Below are 22,542 nucleotides of genomic sequence, written 5' to 3'. Positions count from 1 at the left end.
TATTACTTAGCAAATGTTGAAACCTCTGAATCAGTCCAAGAACTTAACTTCTCCTCAACAAGGCATTTTGTAAAACTTCTAGAATACTTTATTCACATGATGCGGAAAAGAATGGATCTGACCAATATAATGAAGATTAACAGGGATTTTCGGGGGAACCCTGCTGTGTAGTTAAGTGCAGAAAATATTTGCATTAACAGCTAAAAGATTATAATGAACTTTTTTCCTTTCTAGAGAAGAAGGGGTGGGGGTGGGCTGTGGATGAAGGCTCTGTGTGTCTTTAAGAGCGGAGTGAGGGTGCCTCCTCCTCCTGGACCTGACTGTGGAAAGCAGCATGTAAAGTGTACTCTGTCTGTGCCCGTCTCTGTGGTGTCACTGTAAGCTGTGCAGGTGAAGCAGAGAGAGGGTACCTGGTAGTTAAAAGGTCTTGTGAAAGAACAGACCAGGACGTTCCCCCTGAGCTTCAAAAGGGTCTGACTGGTAGCTGAGCTGGACTGAAGGAATTCAAGAGACATGGCAGGGGAGAATGAGATCAAAAACTCCAACTGCAGCAGTAGTCTGGGGCAGGGGCCACCAGCACCCACAACGCACCTTCCTAATGCCATGTCAGGCCAAGACACCACCACAGAAAAAGTCACCCTTAAAAAAGAGATAGGCCTTGTAAGTGCTTGTGCCATCATTATAGGTAAGAACCAGCTTGCTATTAATACATCATATGGTTAAAATATGTAATTGTTTTCATTGTTTTTAGAATATTGGGACACATAAGACAGACACACTTTTGAGTTATAGCTATGGGCATTTTGTGTAGTCCAACAGCTACAGGTTGTCATGTCTGGGAAATGAAATAATTGATAATAATGAGAATGGCATACTAATTTCTTCAAACAGTCATACAGTGATGAATGCATAATATCAATTATTAATTATAGGATGATTTTATATGCAATAACTGCCCTGAAGTAAATCTGATTTCTGCATTGTGTCTTTAGGCACACTGTCCATATAATTAAGATGTATGATTGATATGTCACATGTTGAATCTGTTATACAGGATTGTGTTCTACCAATCTGACTTGTCAGAAAATACTTAATCTTAGAACTTTCACCATTCCTGGGAATTGGCTGGTAAAAATACCAAAGCAGCACATACATCTAGTCTCCATTGATCTTAATGCTTGATGTTTAATTCTTGGGTCTTTGTGATATATCATGATAGTAAACTCGGAATAACCATATATGATGCAAGTTTTTAGATGTGCTGACCTATAATATTTACATATAATATAGAGGGGTACCATTGGTCATTTAAGTGGACAACAGTTATTTAAACATCGTGATGATTATGACTGTGATGCTTTTAAAGGCGCAAGTTACAGATTTTGTCTTACACTCGTGTTACGCTTCTGGGCAAGTCATGCTAGTTATATCACATGACCATTGTAACGTAATGTGGGCACGGATGCAAGAGATGAATGAATTTTCCTATATACACAAATGCTCAGCGTTTTCTTATAGGACAGCTGCTGGAAATAATGAACTGATGTACAGCGTAGGGCCAGCAAATGGTGAAATATTAGTAGTCATTTATATGAAATTAGGTACCCCTTTACCCGATGTTTTTGTGTTAAAGACTAGTTTAAAGCTAATTTAAAAATTCCCAAAATATCATGACATAACATTTAATATTAAGCATAAGGCATATATTTGTGGCCATTTTCATAACTCCAAGAAACCTATCCACGCTCAAATTCAAATTCACATTACAAAAGTGGCAGTATGGTGGCGGAGTGAGTAGCACTTCTGCCTTGCAGCATTGGGGTCCAGGGTTCAAGTCCCACCCAGGTCAACATCTGCAAAGAGTTTATATGTTCTCTCCATGTTTGCGTGGGTTTCATCCAAGTCCTCTGGTTCCCACCCACACTCCAAAACATACTGGTAGGTTGTTTAGATTGTGAGCCCCATGGGGACAGGGAGCAAGTTGGCAAGCTCTGTGCAGCACTGCGTAATCTGTAGGTGCTATATAAATGAAAGAATTATTATTATTAATGTTAAATATACCACAAGATAATCTGGTAAAGATGTAGATTACATGTGGATGGATTGTCAGCAATGAATGCAGAAAGGCTTTTGGTGTGTGACTCATTCATAAGTATTTGGTCCTTTTGCTAGTAAAGACCAGGTATCTACCTCCTGTCCCCATACCAGAATACAGATCTCCAGGGAATAATTGGCGGATGTGAATTTGAACATCAAGTTCTGGGAGTTATTCTTCCTCTAGTATCACATAAATCCGCAGTTGTAGACTGGCCTGGCAAGGCCCCAAGTTCTTGGGGTTGTTGGGTGGCTGCTTGTTTCGAGCTGTGTATCTTTGACATAGCTATTAATCCAGTGCAATAAACTGGGTACCAGGGGTGATGTGTGGGGGGAAGGAAGGCTGGAATACTTGAATCTAAAAGTTTTATGCTTATAATCATAGTTCTAATTTACACAAAATGTTCCAGAGTGCAGCAGAGAAAAAGTATATTTTAAATTAAAGTTGCATATAAGTTACTTTCAAATATATTAGAGAAACAAACATGTGTGTCTCTCCGGCTGTGGCAATACTACAAATCCTAGCATGTTCTAACAATTTGTTGAAATTTTACATTTGTTTAGTGGAATTAAATACAATAAAAATCTGTGTAGCATCAGAAGAATGGAACCATTTGTGATAGATTCACTGACCCATTGAGTAGTCTACTCATGTTCTCTTAGCACATGGGCTGGATTGTTCGTGTTTCAGAGGATATAATACTATCTTCTTATCTAGTAATAATTCAGCATAAGAATCGCAAAGGGCTCACAGCTGAGAATTCCCTACGATGGCCTACGGTATATCACCCGCCCAGGAAAGTCCTGGGCTGGCTGTCCCTCTCTTTTTCAGAGAGCTCGTATCCTCTGCCAATGACAGAGTATCCCCATCTCAGCATGTTCTTCTGATTGTTTAGATAGACTGGCCGTCTTCTCCTCCAAGCTCTGTTACCTAACTGTAAAACACTAGGAACTCTTCTCTTTATATACCTTCTATTTCAGCACAATGACAAAGCATTCTCCCATAGACATACATTGAGTCCCCATAAAATTCTATGGCAGAAGGATCTCAAGTGCTAAACAACTTTCCAGACAGCACCTGCCATTCTAAAGGCCAGGCTGTCTACTTTCCTGGTAAACAAGTATGTTTTTCTCCAGCAAAACAAGTAATCTATAACTGTGAAAAATTACGCTTCTCTTCTAATTAGAGGTAGTCAGAAATGTCTCACAGTGTTCATTAACCCTATCTACATGTCTGTACAGATACAGTACTAATAAACAGAATGTATATAGCAAAACATTAAATATTAATGAAAGTTATCTCTTGTTCTAAAATAAAGTACTGACTTCATATAGGGGAAATCTTCAATGTTCCTCTGATACAGGGCTCTACATTCTCTCCTGCTTTATCTGTGGTGTTCCCGACACAGTCCGGACTCTGCGAGAAGATTTGTGCAAAAGGCACTAATGATGTACATGGGGTTGGAGATATTCTAGCTCTAGGGGGCAAGCTCTTAAATGTTACAAACGGGATGCAGAAAGGCTTAGTTTTAGTCCATTTATGTTTGGTGGACGTCGATGTGGTAATTTGAACAGTAAGTGATAATGTCTATTAGTAGCTGGTTCTTTGGCACATGCGAGGTGCATGTAGACAGAAGAGTTCGATCCAGGCTGTAGATTTCAGAATAGTCATCAAGGGTCTTCAACAATATCAGCAATAATCAGCAGGAATGGATATCATCCCAAGATAACTTAATTATACAGTATTTCATTAAATATTCCTAAAACATTTTTCCATAAGTGCAATTCTAAAGACATAGGGGCTAATTTACTAGGGGTCCGTGAACGCACTTTCATTTGACTTTCTGACCTTTTCAGGTTTTTCATGGCTGTGACAGGTATTTAACAGGGGATTGTGTTGCATGCAATAGCATTGTGGCGCAGCTGCGCTGTGTTTCATTCGACAAAAATTGGGGGGCACACCGTCAGACAATCCAACAAATTCGAAGCACGAGATTTAACTTTCAAATTCTGTCGCAAGACCAATCACTTACATACACCAGGAAGAAGAAGGTGAACTCTGTCGGACCTGAGCGGGGAAGCGTCACATGCACGGTATCGGTGCCCGATCTTAGTGAATCGCGGCAGAGTGCATTATCGTCGGACAATGCACTTTCTGCGACATCTTCTGGACAGGTAAGTAAATGTGCCCCATAATGTGGGTGGAACACTTAATCAGACTGGTTTGATAGCTTTGGTGGTTCTTTTAGATCTCCTGAGCTGGGTGTCGACTACCGGATCAGAAATAGTATTAGTAACCTCAGTGCTGGAACTACAGTGTTTAGGAATACTAGACATAGGTAATTACATTTTTGGGAACATCCACCAGTTTAATAGAACCAGTCAGAAGGAGTCACTCTGACCACAACGGATTTCATCTTCTGGAAAAGCATTTGCAGTTGGTACATTTACCTGAAATGTAGGGGGTTCAATTTTAATTGACTCTGGTTTATTGATTTGATAGTTTTCAGCAGTTGGTATTGCTTTGATGTCATAGAGTACAGATTCCCATTTATTCTCCAGTTTGTTTGACCTGTGTTGTTTTTATAACCATACTTAATCTCCTACTCATAGTGATCAGGCTCAGTTTTGTTGAACTTCCTGAGTTGATTGGTTGGTTATTTGTTAGATGAGTTTGAGATGTTTGAGTTGCTCTTCACCCCAGTCAGTTTGTGGTAACAAGTTGCTAATGATCATCTGTTGCTTTCATAGTTTTTTTTTCATTCATATTTCACATAAACCCATTGCACTGTGGGTTGTAGGTAGTTGTAGATAGTTTTTATAGTGTACTATGCACACATTTCTTTGAACAATTGGGATTCAAATGTGGACCCTGATTGCTAAGAATCTTCTCTGGGGGTCTGTGGATCTCAAGGAACCTCTTTTCAAACACATTGGCCTAAATTTATTAGTAGTGAGGCAAAATGCACTACGTGCAGTATGCCTCACTAGTGTGTAGAGTGCACCGGATTAATGAAGACTGGCACACAGTCTTCCTTAATCTGGCGCATTGAGAGCACCATTTTTTCTGGTGCACTCAGTTTAATGGGCATGCGTCACAATTATATCAGACTTGCCATATCATCCCAACCCAAAGAATCCCTGGCTGATAAGACACTAAAATAGCATCCAGGATCAGGTGTTCATCCTCTCTGGGTACTGCAATTTGTATGATTCTGTCATGTGTCTAAGGGACAAAAATGCAACGTTTGAGCTGACCCTTCTCACAAAAGAGATGTTTTTCGATATCTCAACAGTTTGGGGAGCTCGGGGTCAGCTGTTTCTCTTTGATGTGGTGTAAGGCTCTTACGGGCTTGTAAAACAGTTCTTATTCCAGTCCACCCTAGCTGCTGGTGAATGGATGGGATTATGTTGATCAGCCATTGATCAGGCAGTAGGAGAACTCTTTGACCTCAGTGTATGATGTAACACTTAACAGGAAGGCAATGGGACTGCAGGCAGCTAACTTTTGCTGGATTATACACATCAATTTAAAATCTTTGAAGCCTGTAGACTCTCCTTCATATTTCAGTAATCATGGTGCACTAAAAAAGAATGGTATTGACATCCGTGTAGTTGAAGAAGTACTAGAGACCCCATGACCACTGTCTCTCTCTATCGACATTGAAGCAAAGTATAGCAACAAAAAGTCTTTAATGAGTCTTTCACTAGCAAATTTCTAGCTAGCAATACAAGATATATTCCTTAGCACAGTCACTTGCATGTAGCAGACCCCACGTGGGGAACACTTATAGTTGCCAATGCTGGGGTCAAAATACAAGTTGGGGTGTTCCTGTAGTTGCTGCTGGATGTCTCGATCATCTGTGGATGGATCCATGATTACTTGCTCATCTGACACTGTACTGGATCCTGTTTGTGACCCCAAAATGCAGTGCGCAGGTTAGGGCTGGCCCCAACTCAATTCTGGGTCCACTAGGCACCACTGAGGTGTCACTACGTGTTGCTGCTCTCCGGAAGGGATGGTAAAGCATGGTGCATCCCAATGTGAAATAAGTCCAGAGACTCAGGGTCTATAGTGAACACTTTCTTTCTTTGATGAAGAAATTCAGGTGCAAAGCAATGCAAGCAAAAATTTCTCTAATCTCTCCGCTGACAGAAAAAGTGTTCTATGCTGGGGAAAGGCCTGGTCTTGCTGTTCCACTCTTTCGTGTTCTTCTGGTTGTTCAAGTACACTGGCCATCTTCTCCTCCAAGCTCTGTTCCCTAAATGCAAGACACTAGGGACTGGGGGTGTTCTCTTTATATACCTTCTATGTCAGCACAAACAATGACAATGCATTCTCCTATAAACTTACATTGAGTCCCCATAATATTCTATAGCAGAAGGTTCTAAAGTTGTAAACAACTTTCCAGACAGCACCTGTCATTCTAAAGAGCAGGCTGTTTGCTATTCTTGTAAACAAGCCATTTTTTTCTCCAGCATACAACTTCTACAGCTGTGGAAAATTACAAGCTTCTCTTTAGCTTTCTCATTGTTCATTAACCCTTTCTACAGGTCGATATGATACAGTACTAATAAACAGAATGTATATAACGAAACACTAAAGATTAATGCTAATTAACCCTTGATGTAAAATAAAGTAAGAAGTGCTGACTTTGTATAGGGAAAATTTCTAAATGTACACAAATGTCCAAAGTTCAATGCTAGTCTGATGAAGGGCACTAAAATAAGAGCACATAAAACATTTCCATTTGGTCAATTGTAAATGGCTCATATAATCTATTACAGAATGGAAAGATTTCCAGGGGGCTGCAAATGATCTGAAACAAAGACAAAGTAGTTTGCAGATCTCCAAGTATCTGCCATTTCATAGTGTCCAAGTAGCCACTGTGTTTGGCTTCCTGCACCTATCCCAACATGGGAGGAATAATTGTGAATACTCACCCAGCTTATCAATGGCCTCAATGGTATAGCATCTTACCCAAAGGCTGGTTGAGTGGGAATTCACAATTCTGTGTGTTGGGACCCTAACACCATAAGAATGGCAACACATGGGGATAATATAATATATCTTAACATAACTGGAAAAACCCTTTATTGGGGCTGTCCCAATAGGTCTTCCCTGTCCAGTCACATGGTTAGAGAATATGGTCATCATAGAAGGGCTTCCCCACTTGAGAACCCCTATAAGCCACAGTTTAGCCAATATGAAACAAAATCTTTTCTGGAAATGGACCAGCTATGTATTACATAGACAGCCAATTATCTAAATAGGTCTCATGTAATAATTAGGTTTCAATCCTACAGCGACTGCTTCAGGATAAACCAATGGCTAGGTGAATGCTCTGGAAAATAAAGCTGTGTAAGGCTATATTCGCACTACCATATGGGGGACGTATATACGGGTGACATATATACAGTGTATATATGTCCCATAGACGGCAATGGGCGCACATTGCCCTGCGGGAGCGGTACGGTGCTGCACACGTGTGGCACCGAGCCGTTCTGTAGCCAAGAGAAAAACAGAACATGTCCTATCTTTCTCCGGGAATACGGTACCGTGCGCCATGCATCACTATGAAGAGGGGTGAGTGGCAGGCACACTTTGTGTGAATGTAGCCTTAATGAATAATGTTAATTATATGACATGATGTCTTGAATTCTAGCATACAGTTTACTTATGGATACTTTAAAAGTTGAACAGAATTTATCTAATGCCACTTCCGAGTTGTCCAAGGTTCTTTCCGCTGGCTTTATACCTGAAATCTTTCACTGCTCCTGTTTTTATAGTGGCTGTAGTGAACTTGCTCTAGTGAAATGCATTCTGGGAAAGGATTTCTGGCACAGTATGTACACCATGAGCTGCCCCACCACATAGGAGCAAAACAGTTCAGGTTATGTCTGCTTAATGACCATCGCTAGTAACATTTAGCATAATTGTGAATGCAGTTTTGGAATATAATGCAGGCTGTCACATACTTTATTTTATAATAAACATTATATTGACCATTTCTTACAGAAACTGTATTGTAATAGCATAGTAAAGCTTTTGGAAATGCATATATATATATATATATATATATATATATATATGTAAGAAAAAAATATATATATTATCATAAAAGCCACCGATGGTCATACAAAAATGTGCAGTTAATGAATAACAGTGTCTGGGTAAGGAGGAACAGCAGAGCACAATGCCATCCATTTAAATCACATATTTAATACCCTCCATAAAGTGAGTACATCGTCCCTAGCAGAGTTCGGATTGGTAATTGGATGTGCTCGGCAGCCTTTTAGTATTGTTACAGATCAGCTTTCACTCGAGCAAAAGGATAACATCCAATTACTGGATACAGCAGGGACTCTTTAAAGTCACTCAATTTAATAACAGTAAGTAGATACTGTGATCATAATATAAGAGGTAAAGAGAGGAGAAATTTAAAGGGTTCCTGTCAAAGTGCAATAATTCTGTTTTATTTTTCACACAGCTTTATGTATATTAAGGGAAAGAAATATGGTATAAGATTTACAGCTGTTCCTATGAACAACAGCGGTGGCATTAGAAATATATTTCACTTTTCCCCCATATGAAAACTTCATGTGTGCGTGTTATATTAGAAACGGTATATGATAATTAATACGATTGCAAAGTTATTCAGATTTTTTTTTATTACATTAATTCAATATGAAGCTGAAGTCTCTGCATATAGATATGCAAATAAGGGATAGTTTCCACTCTGGTATCTGACACAAATTTTCTATGAGAAGCAAATTTTTTTTAGATTACCATGACCCATACTTGACCTAGCAGATTTTGCTTAGGGCATGTCATTTCTTTTTTCCAAACCCTGCAGACAAACCTTCTTTCGGATAGAAGACCAATGCCCGGCCATTGATTAAGCCTTATAGAACTTCTTTAGCTAGCATTGGTAAATGAACATCTATATTGGTAAGAAAAGGCCACCGGAATTTTCTATGTCATTTATATAAAACTATCCAACCCCTTTCTGGTTGCATTTCTACTATTTAAAACAAAAAAGAAAGATTACAGAGGATGGAGAGTAAAGGAAACCAGTGATTGAAAAAAGCTGTGGACATGACTCTGATAGATCCTGATTTACTACAGCAAGAATGTTAATTATGTTGGCGTGAAGTTTTCACTACTTGAACTAGAACAATGCTCCTTACAATACTCTGATGCCGTTTTTTAATCTCATTCAGGCCGAAGGTCTTACTATTTCTAACCATAGACCTTTCTAATGAAGGGTACATTCAGATGGCCGTCTGGGGTGATGCATATGAGGCCGCAAATTTGTGCACGCATAAAGGTCTCCATAAACTGCAATGGCGGCCCTTTGGCAGTACAGTGCCACACATGTTCCGCGCCGTATGCTGGGAAAATATAGAGCATGCGTGTGGCCGTGCAGTGCTTTTCTTTATGGAGGGGGGAGGGGTCACCTCCTCTCCAGTGCACAGCCATGTGCACCTCCTCCACTCCAGCGCACAGCGGTACACCAGGAGGGTATACGGTTGTGTGAATGTACCCTAAGAGGTAGGTTGTCAGTTAGGTAGGGATCTAAGAAAGAGACGATTTCAGCTCCCACGTCATACATGAGATAAACATATAGCCTTGTAGATGAAATTCCCATGATAAGCATGTCTTCTTTCTTGAGGAAAGCAGTAAGGCTATATGTTAAGTTTATAAATGACCTGGAGGCTGACAGAGTTACTTTGGGTTACTAATATACGTAACACAAATGACTTAAAAGAGAAACATGATTCAAAGGCCAAAATGTATGAATTTGGTCTTGGGGCCACCATATTTAAATTTGCATAGTGAAATTATATTAAGTCAACTGAGTTTATTTTTTATGAAAACTAGTTTATGAGGCATTAATGAACATGCCCCTAGTTGTTCAGTTAGTTTTTTTTAAACTGACTTTATTAAAGAGTGTAACTGTAAATCAACAGAACACTTCTAGAACACTTCTGCTGTGAATTATAGAAAGACTCCCCCTCCATGGTCAAAGAGTAATATACTGTCCCTAGTGGTAATATTCAATTGGGTTACCCACGGATCACAAAATTGATAGAGAAGCTGGACACACATGTCCCCTTCTAATAGTGTTCTTTTTTCTGTTGTCTGCCTTTATAAGAAAGACAGACAACATCCAGCATGGGGTCCCTCATGGGTGGTGCATCCCTGTCTCCCAATATTGATCAAGTAGTCCTCATAGCACCTCGAGCCTAGACATGATAATGCGATTCGGAATCTATGCGCTTAATAATTGGTTGGTGAGTGTTAGGGTCAAGACACCTCATTGTCCCCATATTTCCACAAATTTATCAGGGTGTTTTCTGTGTTTGTACACCAGTTTTTCATAGGAAAGGATTTGATTAGACCAAGATATGGCACTAAAGTAATTCCTCCCTTCAGTCAATTATGTAGCTATGAATATTTTAACATTGTGATGCAATAAGGCGGAAAAATAACATGAAGAAATTGAGTCTTAATGCAAGATACACAATATAAAAATGTCATTGGCTAGGAAAACATGCAAACAATTTGTAGCTTTCTAACAACCACATGCATGACACTTAAGGCAAGTCAAGATTATAAACTGGCTGTGCCTGGACCAGAGGAAATTGTGACTGGATCAGCTCCAAAGGGATTTTCCGCATATTGAAGATGTATTAAGTCCCCACTGGGATTCTTCAGCAGGGCACTGAGCTCAATGGGTAGTACTGGGTTACACACTACATAAGGAAGATCTGATGAAGGAGGTGGGACACCTCCAAAATGTGTTATCCCTTTAATACAAACAAATATCTGAAGAATCCCAATGTGGGCTCAACAATTATCAAAGTGTTTGTGCCAGTTTTCTGTCTGACTTTGCACTGAAAAGAACGTGCAAACTGCTTGCTCATGTATATATAAAGCCAGTTTGGTGTCGCGGCTGCACTGTGTCCAACAAGACAGAAAATATGTGCACCTATAGGGGGGTGTTAGCGCTTAGTCGGAGTTTGAGCCACAATACTGACATGCACCACAATTCTGCAGCACCACGAAGTGCACCAAACAAAAATGGTGCACACTTTAAGCAGTGCCTAGCATGTTTGTGATTTTTACTGTTTATTTTTATATCAGAAAAAGAAAGGGGGGTTGATTTGAATTTTTAAGTTTTTGAAGATTTTTTTTTACTATTTTTTAGACCCATTAGGGTACTTTAACCATAGACAGTTTGATAGTTGCTACCATATACTGCAATACTACTGTACTGCAATATATGGCGTTTTACACATGAATCTGCACAAAGGAAACAGCCTCTGGTCTTCTAAATCAATTCGTAGGTGGAAGTTGTATAAAATAATTTTTCCAGGCTTGATACAAACTTATTTTTTCAAATATTGGCCCAGATATATAAAAACAGGTACCATGTGCCTAGTTATATTTTGAACTTGCTTTTTGCCACATCATTTAATAGTGTCACATCCTCTTAGTTGATCCGGGGAGTTTTCAGGATGTATACACAGTTGCACTTATTTTATTTTTTTTCTGGTGCACTTGGCTTCATATTGTTGCAACATAATTGTGGCGCATCTCAGTAATAAATGTGGTGCAAACTAGGAACACACACTACCACACGCTATTAGGTAAAAAGCGTAGAACAAAATGCAACCGTGGCACAATTGTGGCGCACAAACATAATAAATACACATGCAAGCTCCAAAAATACTTTTTTCATGCAAACAAGGACAAATAATATGTCTGGGCCAGTGTGTGTGTGTGTGTGTTTAAACTCCATATGCTTCTGATAAGGAACAATTTTTAGAAGCTCCAAAAAAGTGAAAAGCACAAAATGTACTGAAGCACTAATTTATAACTAGCTAAGTGTGTCACTCTTCAATGATTGTCTGCTGCTGTCATTCACCCCAGACCTTTGAGAGGGGATAGGAGAGAGAAAAGCGAAACTAATGTATAAAAAATGAATAAAACAAGATATGAGCTTTTCATGAAAAATCTGTGTTTTAGAGGACTAGAGGGGTTTATATACCAATATCAAAGACAACTGGAGAAACCTTGTTTTGGAAAAACAAGATGGGGATCACAGAATTTCTGAAACATTCAGCAAAGGGAATCTTGGATGATTTGTTCATCTATAGTTTCATCATACAATATTTTCTCTTTACAATGGTCACCCCATAACCAGCTATTATCGTAGTAACCATCGTACTGACATCTTATTAAATGTTACTGACTGTTAGGCTACATTCAGACTACCATTTGGGGGAGTATATACGGCCGCCGTATATATACATCCCCCATAGGCCAGCAATGGGCGCACGGAGCGGTGTTGTACAGTGCAGCATGTGCGGCACCGTACCTTTCTGTACCCGGGGAAAAGATATGACATGTCCTATCTTTTCCCGTAATTACGCGCCATGCGCCACATATCTCTATGGACAACGCTCATTTCTCCAGCGGGACCACTCGCTTTTCCTCCTTTCCACCTGCACTCCAGCTGTCATAGCACCGCATCTCATCTCCATTTCTACTTATACCTTGCAATCCGTGCCTGACGAAGGTCTGATGTTACAAGACCGAAACGTTGCAAAATAATATTTTTGTTGGATTGCTATACTTTTTATTCTGGACTGAATACATTCTCAATTTTTGACCAATAAGGAGTGCCAAGTTATCTTTTCCCCAACTACAAGTGATAGACCTTTTGAAGCGTATAATCACTAATAAAGACAAGATGGCGTTAAATTAAGGATTATCTATATGCCCACACCGGCCATTGATATGTTTAAGTGGGTGAAATATCTTCAGCTTTTTGTGAGGAAACTTAAATGGAAAAAGTTTTTATGCAACATAATAGAAATCCATGCCTTTGAAACGGGCCTTGAAGACACAGATTTTTAATGTCTAGATGCAATGATGGGGCTATTGGAGTAGGGTTGACGTAACCCTAGTGAGGGTCTCTTTACTGACCTTAAATTATCGTTCAAGAAATTTCCATCAATGAATAATTATACTTCCCTTGATGCTTTTTTGACCTTAGTCACTGATCTATTGGAGATTGATCATGAGGCTAGACATTACAACATGACAGTGGAAGAAAGATAGAGCATCAGAGATTGGAGGAGGATACTACAATAGTTATCAAACCCTCTGATAAAGATGGTAATCTTGTGATTCTGGATAGGGAGCAAAATATTGATATGTGTCAGAATTTGTTGAAGAATAAGAATTGCTATAGGGTTTCAGATGCAAATCTTACCCAAACCTTCTTATCATCACTTACTAAGATTTTACTTGAAGCCAAGGATGAAAATCTTATCAGCCAAACTGAGTTGGACTTCCTCACCCCAGAATTCCCAAGGGTTGCCACTTTTTATGGCCTCCCTAAGGCACACAAAGGGGTGTCCCTCTTTAAGGTGCACCCAATTGTGTCTGAAATCAGTTGCATTACTCAGAACTCCTGCAAATATGTTGACCAGATACTCAATCCTTTTCTTTATGCTCTTCCATCGTATGTGAGTGATATGATGGATATGGTCAAAAAGATTGAAGGTATCCATGGATCCTGGAACCTTTTTAGCAAGCCTTGATGTCGAGGCACTGTATAATTCTATACCTCATGATAGAGGTTGCCGTGCTGTAGCCAACTTCCTCCAGACTAGGGACCAGTTTGATACAATTTATCTTAGAGCATAATTTATTTACATTTAATGAGAAATTATACCACCAGCTTGGGGGGGGGGGGGGGTTGGGGAGCCCTTGTGTTTCCTCATATGCTAACCTTTTCCGGGGTTGGTGGGAAAAAGAATTGTTTTTTAATGAACAGTTGGAAAGTTTCACATCCCATATCCTGATTTGGCTTCATTTCATTTTGTAACATTAACTCATTTGGTTTATTTCTAACAGTTCAAATCTATGAAAATAGGATATCCTTTCTGGATCTGATGATCTGGAAGTTCAAAGCTAAATACTAAGATATTCAGGAACTCCACGGCTACAAATAGCCTACTAATATGGGATAGTTGGCACCCCAAGTCCTTAAGACAGGGCATCCCGAGAGGGCAATATCTTCTGGCTGGGAGAAATTGCTCAGATTTATGAATTTCTGAATCCTTTTCAGCAGCAACGGATCTGCAACTTAGATTCCGGGATAGAGGTTACCCGGATAAAATTTTGAAAGAAGCCCACCAAAATGCCCTCAGTAAGCAAAAAGTTACTCTTCTCACTCCACGTCCTATGGGTGAGCAAGAGACCCCTATACGTAATGTTATGATGCTAAATATCACCAGGTAAAACATGTTTTATCAATGTAAAGGGCAGCAAGGTGGCTGAGTGGGTAGCACTTCTGCCACAGGCAGAAGTTCAAGTCCCACCCAGGTCAACATCTGCAAAGAGTTTGTATGTTCTCTCCATCTTTACGTGGGTTTCCTCCATAGATTGTAGATTTCAAACAGATAACAATTTCACGAAAAAAGACGAATGAAGTTGTTTCATAGAGGCCCTTCTAGTCATTGAGGCCATGAGGTTTTTCCCTGTTCACAGATCCAGCATGCCTCATGCTGTGTCACCAGTTTGTCAAAATCACCCCCTCTTATGGGAGATATAACCAGGAATAGGTATAAGGTATAATAGGTATAACCAAGGTATATGCTTGGAACTTGACGCTCATATAATTCCCTTGATGCTTTTCCCAAACATGTCGAGCATTTGGAGTATCCTATTCATTCTTGACATCCCTGATATGCTTGCGAATACATATGCGAAACTCCCTAATATTTTTTCCAACATACTGTATCCCACATTGGCAGGTCAACAGATATACCACCCCCACACTATTCATGTCATTGAGGTTTCTCTATTACCCGGTCATGAAGAATGAGTGACCATCAGATTCATTTAGCGACCTGAACGGTTGTACATAGCATAATCTGCTTAAAGCGCCTAAGCTCGGAAAAAAGCCTTTGAGGAATGTCAGACTTACTGCACACAATGATGGTTCATGTTGTTACATGCACAAGCAAGAGTCTGGGAGAGCAGCCGCTACAGTACAGGCACTAGGTCATTTGGGGAATCAAGACGGAGCTTATATCATCAATACTAATTTAATCTCTGGAAAACTGCTGATACATTTCATGGGAGGGGTATTAAAAATACTATGGAGATTTGACATGAACTTAATTTTCACAGCTTCGGAAATTCAGAATTAAGATCCCTTAAGATATTTCCCAGATGTGCAAATACTTTACATTTAAACCTCACTAAACGTGATAAAAAAATAGGCCTCTGAATATTATGGGCAGATTGCTATATGATTGTGTTTTCATTGTCCAGCTGTACTGTACTACACTATTCTACATATTATGCATAATAGGGTATGATTATATCTATATTGCAAGAAAAAGGTGACATGCTTAAGACTACCCAAGTCCTTACTTATGGCAGAACAAATAAGGATTTTTATAGTCATACAGTCTGAAACATGCCGCCTTATTCTTGTACTACATGCAATACATGCAATCACACAATTTTTTAAAGGAAAACTACCATCAAGCCTCATAAACCAGGCACACTAGTTTATGGGATAAACAAAAATTTTTTAATCAAAATTAAGCATGATAAACCTGGGATACTCGTAGATCCAGGCACTGTGACTGTGGTAATCTTATACTTGTTATCCATGGCCTCCTTCCATTGAAGAAAACTATTTAAATTTAAATTATGCAGTGAGGTTACAACAGGAAATGCTCACTGGGGGGAAAGTGAGACAGTATTACAGCCTGTAAAGCCAGATCACAGAGGGGCTAGGGAAGCCCCTCAAGTTCTTTATCATAATTTAAAAAAAGAAGAAGAAAACGATTGCCACAGTCACAGTGTCTGGATCTACGAGTATCCCAGGTTTATCATGCTTAATTTTGATTAAAAATGTTTTGTTTATCGTACAGAATTTTGACAGTGTTTAAAAAACTGTGTCAAAAGCCTCATAATTGAGCATCTGCATGCCCGTTTCATAATACCAAGCACAGTGCTAAGAGTCAGATGGCATGGTATAAACCACAATGGTCACTTAGACACTGGAGCAGTGGACACTGGTTATACAGAGTTATAAATCAGACATCTCTAACGGGAAATCTGAGTTTGGTGAATACCAGGAGAATGCTACCTGCCTGACTGCATTGTGCCAACTGTTCCAACTGTAAAATTTGGAAGGGTATTACTTTTGAGGGTTGGCCAAGGTCTTTTTGTTCCAGTAATGGAAAGTCTTAATGCTGCAGCACAACAACACAGTTTGGACATATTTATCCTTTCAACTTTTTGGGAAGGGTTTGTGTAAGACCCTTTCCTCCTCCGACATAAATGTGCACCATTGCACATAAGCAAGGTCCATAAAGCCAAAAAGAACCTCATCTAACTTTTTTTGGGATAAAATACAGGCGTTCCCCTACTTAAGAACACCCGACTTAGAGACAACCAATAGTTACAAACAGACCTCTGGATGTTGGTAATTTACTGTATTTAAGCCCTAGGCTACAGTGATCAGCTGTAACAGTTGTCAAAGGTGTCTGTAATTAAGCTTTATTGTTAATCCTGGTTCTTATGACAACCCAACACTTTTAAAATCCAATTGTCACAGAGACCAAAAAAGATTTTTCTGGGGTTACTATTATAAAGTATATGGTTCCGACTTACATAAAAATTAAACAAACCTACAGAACTTATCTTGCATGTAACCCGGGGACTGCCTGTAAAGCAGAGACTGCAAGCAAGGATTCTGGATGAATAGGCAAAAAATTCTTGTAGAATGTCCGCATAGTGAAAGCAGTTTTAGTTGCTCAGAAAGAACTAAATATGTATTAATGCCTATGGGTTAAGAATGGCATGTCATAAAAGGTGATGTAGGTGTCCCAATATTTGTGTCCATTTAGTGAATATTTAGTCTTCCATGGTGCTGTATATCCTGTTGTATTTATATGTGCAGCAGGTATAAGTAAAACATTTCTTTAAATTAAGTGATATGAACCAAGCATGTGTTACAAGGGTATCTGGTTTATAACTGTAAATGTTCCACTTTTATATGTTATACATAGTCTTGCATATTGTGATAATGACTATCCTGTATTATGCAGCGATTAATGGGTTAAGTGGCCAGTGATATCCATCCTTGTTCTGGCTGACTTTCAGTAGCACAAGTGTGAATGTCTGGCGGAAATTCTGCATGCCAATCAGGGAGCCCCCAGGAGAAAAGGGACATAGCTTCTCAAGGTGGTTGCTGGGGGGAGAAGAGAAGAGCCTGAACGTGGCAGGGGTGTTGGTTTGACCTCATGCCACAGAGCTAAAAGACTTTAGATAGATAATAAAGAGGTTGTGAAAAGTACAAATGAGATTTTCTATCCAACAGGAGCATTAGAGCAGATTATACAATTCCTTTGCAGTGGGAGATAGCCCGCCTTTGTTCTTTGAGACTACATCTGGCCTTTCCATGTAAGTAATTTGCATGGCTAATGTTCCAGCAACAGAATGTGTCCATTCTGGGGTCCCCACCCTGGCTGAATTTGCAGGCCCCTTGTCGCCAGTGTCTTCTAGCTTGGGCTGACTCTATTGCCGGAACATAAGAGTAAATTGTAAGTTTAAAGTGGGGTCTCTGCATGCAAAGCATCAAACACAGTAAAATGCCAGCCACAACTGAGTTGTGCATGTGGCTTCTCTGATACTGTACATCAAAGGTCTTATAGAATACAGAAATGTTACTCTAAATTATACATACAGAAGGATAAGGATGGACAAAAACCATTACAAAACTTGTAAGGGTGTAGACTTAATGGGGCAAATTTACTTACAGGGTCAACGAAGTTCACTGAAAGTGCATGGTCCGTCTATTCAGATTGTGCGCCAGAAATCATGAATGTGACAGAGTTCACCATCTTTTTTGTGGTGCATTTTAAGAATAGGGCTTGCAACACAATTTAAAAGTTAAATACGGCTCTCAGTCCGAATCAGCCGGACCGTCCGACGGCACGTGCCCTAATTTGTGTTGCATGTATGCCAGCGCAGCTGCGCCATATAAAGGGGAGTGTGCACCACAATCATAGTTCAGACACATATTAAATACCTGTCCGATCCGTTTTAGCCCCAAAAAGGTGCACAGGCTGACTAATAAAGGTGCACGCCCCTTAATAAATGATCCGCAATGACTTACATCAAACTGAGGGCTTGTGCATCTTTTACTATTTCTGTGACTCTCACATTATGGCTAGCCTTGCTCTCACACAAGCAGATGGGGAAGACTGAAGAAAGTATATAACCATGGAAATCTCCCTTCTATATATCTTTGTAATATGTTGCACATTGTGGTTTTATGCTGAAAAATTTAGATATATGTATCTTACACTAAAACTTGGACTATTCACTTTGTATCCTAACCCTCTAGTATAGAATACAGATTATAGAATAGATTTGAACTTTTCAGCAATTGGAAGGTTGGATGTATAATCAAAAGTGGTCTTTAAAGGACATCTACCAACAGGATGAAGGATTGTAAACCAAACACATGATCATACTGGTGTGTGCCCCCTTTGGTAGGATCCACATTTCTTTGAGCTTCTTATGCAATCGTTTTTCAGGAAAAAAGGCTTTAAAAATAGTGCAAATGTGCCTGAGGTGCATTTGCATAATTTTTAAATACCTTTTTTTGTAAAAACAATGGCATAAGAAGCAAAAAGAAGACCAGATCCTGCCGGAGGGGGCACACACCAGGATGTCAGTGTTGGTTTACAATCCTTCATCCTGGTGGTAGAATTCCTTTAAGCTTTTAATATTACCTGGAATAAATATGTTATAGTAAATGAGCCCCAGTATCTATAAGACATTTATGGATATGTCATAAATTTCTGAAATGAGAAAATCTCTTTAGCATATAAATAGTATTATGGTATACTAAAGTCTGTTGTACATTAATGTCTGTACTTCTGTTTAAGGTAACATTATAGGCTCCGGTATCTTCATTTCTCCGAAAGGTGTCCTAGAACACAGCGGGTCTGTGGGCTTGGCATTAATTATTTGGGTTCTTGGCGGTGGCGTGTCTGCCCTTGGGTCCATGTGCTACGCAGAACTCGGAGTCACAATTCCTAAATCAGGAGGTGATTATTCATATGTCACTGAGATTTTTGGTGGGTTAACAGGGTAAGTACTGGAGAAATATTAGTTTGAACTTATGTTGTGAAATTGTACACTGCACCATGTTTTACCAACACCAATGTATCCCTTACACCATGATTTTAGTACTAGTTAAAATCAGATATTGATACACATTTATATTGCACATAATAAAGGGAGAAGCCACCATGCTTATGCAGCTGTTGAAGGGAAACTTTCAATAGATTTTATCCCACTAATTTACATTGCAAAGTGTATGAAATGTCCTTTTTAAAATACTCTCTTTTAGAAGTCTCATCCATTTTAGATGGTTCTGTGAGCTACAGAACTGGACATGCAGGCAGTTAAAAAAAATAGGCAGGAATTGGATCTTTGCACCAGTTTTTTGTCTGTTTGCACCAAAAAAAGTGTCTGTGGAACTTGCTTACGTATTTATGAAGTGTTTGTGCCACTTTTGTGCCGTGATTGCACTTTGTCCTACAGTTTTAAAAACTGTGGACCTAATAGGACGTGGTAGTTTTTAATCGGAGTTTGCGCCACATTTATTACTGAGCTGCACCACAATTGTGTCACATGAAACAAAATGTACTAAAAAAAAGGTGCACCTGTATGCCCATCCTGAAAACAGACCATATTTACTAGGAGCGTACAACATCATTGAATTATCTGGCGCAAAGTGCACATTAGTGAGGCAAACTGCACTAAGGTAGAGCACACTTCTGTCGGTCTCTGCATGATAAATGTGGCGCACGGTCCGACTGAGCACCTTTATGTGCAGACACATGTAAATACATGTGCAAGCAGTTTACACAAGAAAGAATGTGTACAGAAAACTGCCACAAGGGTTGTAGTAAATGTACCTCTATCCCCCTATTTAGCTGCCTGTATCTCTGATTCTGTAGCTCACAAAGTCCTATGATGACTCACATGATCTGAAATATGAGATCTTTATCCTTAATAAGACCCAAAAGCATGTTTCTAGGTACTATATAACAGAAGAAAGGAACTGCAAGCTCGAAAGGTAACTTGGCTAAAGTAAACATTGGAGACATTTCATACCCTACCTGAGGGTACAATTAATTTAGTGGGGTAAAAACTGGTGACAGGTTCTTTATATGGGAACTTAATAGGCAGGTTATGTGTCATGTGCAGAGGTCACTGACCCAGAGTGGCTGTAATAGGAAACCACCATTGCTAAAAGTCAGTTTGTGAAATATCTGCCCTCCCCGGAAGCCGGAAATATTCAATCACCTGCAAGTAGAATTATGGAAAGTGGAAAACAATTTTGGTTTTGTGCTTATTGATGGTTGTAAGGGGAGTAAAATAGAGTAAGAACTGCTCTTGTTAAAAGAGAAGCTGCAGTCCTCTGGCCTTGGTGCTGAAATCTAATGTTGGGGAATACATGATACACAGCAGCTGTCATCAGCTCATGAGATTCACCCAGGGCCGGTTTTATCCTTTTTGCTGCCTGAAGTGAAAATGAAAATGCTGCCCCTGCCCATACCCTGATCCCCTGCTATGTTTGGCTCTACACATGGTGATGCTGTCTCATACTCCAATATCAGTCAATGACACAAACATTTGTGGGGTCTAGAACCTTACAGGATATGATCTGCTCCATCAGAAGGAGAACTTCATTACAACTTCTCTTAACCATGGTTTATCACCGCGGATACCACCACCAGATGTCTACAGCTCCATACTCTGCCACTTTTAGTGTAATGTCACTATGTCACTTGGATAACAATGTCACTAATTATTTTACCCACCTTCATTATTAAGAATCTATCTATCTACTGCATCTATGTGTTATCCGGCAAACACCACATACTAAGCACCAAACTTCTTTGAAATCACAAATCACTTCACCTTGAATCAAGTATATAAGATGACAGCTGATGGCTGGTTCAAGCAGGAACATTTTTATTTATTAAATTATTTGATTCTGTTCACTTATACAGAATGGCTGGGCCATTATACAAGCTCTTATACCTCTTGTGTCACCCACTTCATCCTCATAGATATGAGCTCTTTTGCCCCCCTTCAATCTCATAGGCTGTAAGCTCTTGTGTCCCCCTTCATCCTCATAGACTGTAAGCTCTTGTGTCCCCCTTCATCCTCATAGACTGTAACCTCTCGTGTCACCCCTTCATCATCCTAAACCATAAGATTTTGTATCATCCCTCATCCTCACAGACTGTAAGCTCTTGTGTCATCCTCTCATCCTCATAGACTGTAAACTCTTGTGTCCACCTTCAGTCTCAGAGAGTATAAGCTTTTGTGTCACCCCTTGTCTTCATAGACTGCAAGCTCTTGTGTCACCCCTTCATCCTCATAGACTGTAAGCTCTTGTGTCACCCCTTCATCCTCATATAGACTGTAAGCTCTTGTGTCCTCCCCTCATCCGCATAGACTGTAAGCTCTTGTATCCCCCTTCAGTCTCATAGAGTGTAAGCTTTTGTGTTATCCCTTCATCCTCATAGACTGTAAGCTTTTGTGTAACCCCTTCAACCTCATAGACTGTAAGCTCTTGTGTCACCCCTTCATCCTCATAGACTGTAAGCTCTTGTGTCACCCCTTTATCATCCTAAACCGTAAGCTCTTGTTTCACCCCCTCATCCTTATAGACTGTAAGCTCTTGTGTCATCCCTCATCCTCATCGACTGTAAGCTCTTGTGTCCCCCTTCAGTCTCATAGACTGTAAGCTTTTGTGTCACCCCTTCATCCTCATAGACTGTAAGCTCTTGTGTCATTTCTTCATTCTCATAGACTGTAAGCTCTTGTGTCACTCCTTCATTCTCATAGACTGTAAGTTCTTGTGTCATCCCCTCATCCTCATAGACTGTAAGCTCTTGTGTCACCCCCTCATCCTCAAAGACTGTAAGCTCTTGTGTCACTCCTTCATTCTCATAGACTGTAAGCTCTTGTGTCATCCCCTCATCCTCATAGACTGTAAGCTCTTGTGTCACCCCCTCATCCTCATAGACTGTAAGCTCTTGTGTCACTCCTTCATTCTCATAGACTGTAAGCTCTTGTGTCATCCCCTCATCCTCATAGACTGTAAGCTCTTGTGTCACCCCCTCATCCTCATAGACTGTAAGCTCTTGTGTCACTCCTTCATCCTCATAGACTGTAAGCTCTTGTGTCAATCCTTCATTCTCTTAGACTGAAAGCTCTTATGTCACACCCTCATTCTCATAGACTGTAAGCTCTTGTGAGCAGGGCTCTCACTCGTATTGTTCCATATGGCAGCTTGTACTCTGTAATGT

General features: G+C 39.8%; 1 protein-coding gene across 1 annotated transcript in view; it reads left to right on the top strand.

Moving 5' to 3' along the window:
• Positions 1–318: 318 nt before the first annotated feature.
• SLC7A10 (solute carrier family 7 member 10) overlaps positions 319–22,542 on the top strand; it is a 42,296-nt gene continuing 20,072 nt past the window's right edge. The window contains exons 1-2 of the mRNA XM_072117241.1: positions 319–685; positions 19,096–19,300. Of these exons, the coding sequence (XP_071973342.1) occupies positions 514–685; positions 19,096–19,300 (377 nt within the window). The 5' untranslated portion in view covers positions 319–513. The remainder of the gene's footprint in view (positions 686–19,095; positions 19,301–22,542) is intronic.

This window comes from Engystomops pustulosus, chromosome 7 (assembly GCF_040894005.1).
Source record: "Engystomops pustulosus chromosome 7, aEngPut4.maternal, whole genome shotgun sequence".
NCBI classification, from domain to species: Eukaryota; Metazoa; Chordata; class Amphibia; order Anura; family Leptodactylidae; genus Engystomops; species Engystomops pustulosus.
The sequence above is the reverse complement of the archived record's forward strand: the minus strand, read 5'-3'. Positions and strand labels throughout refer to the sequence as shown.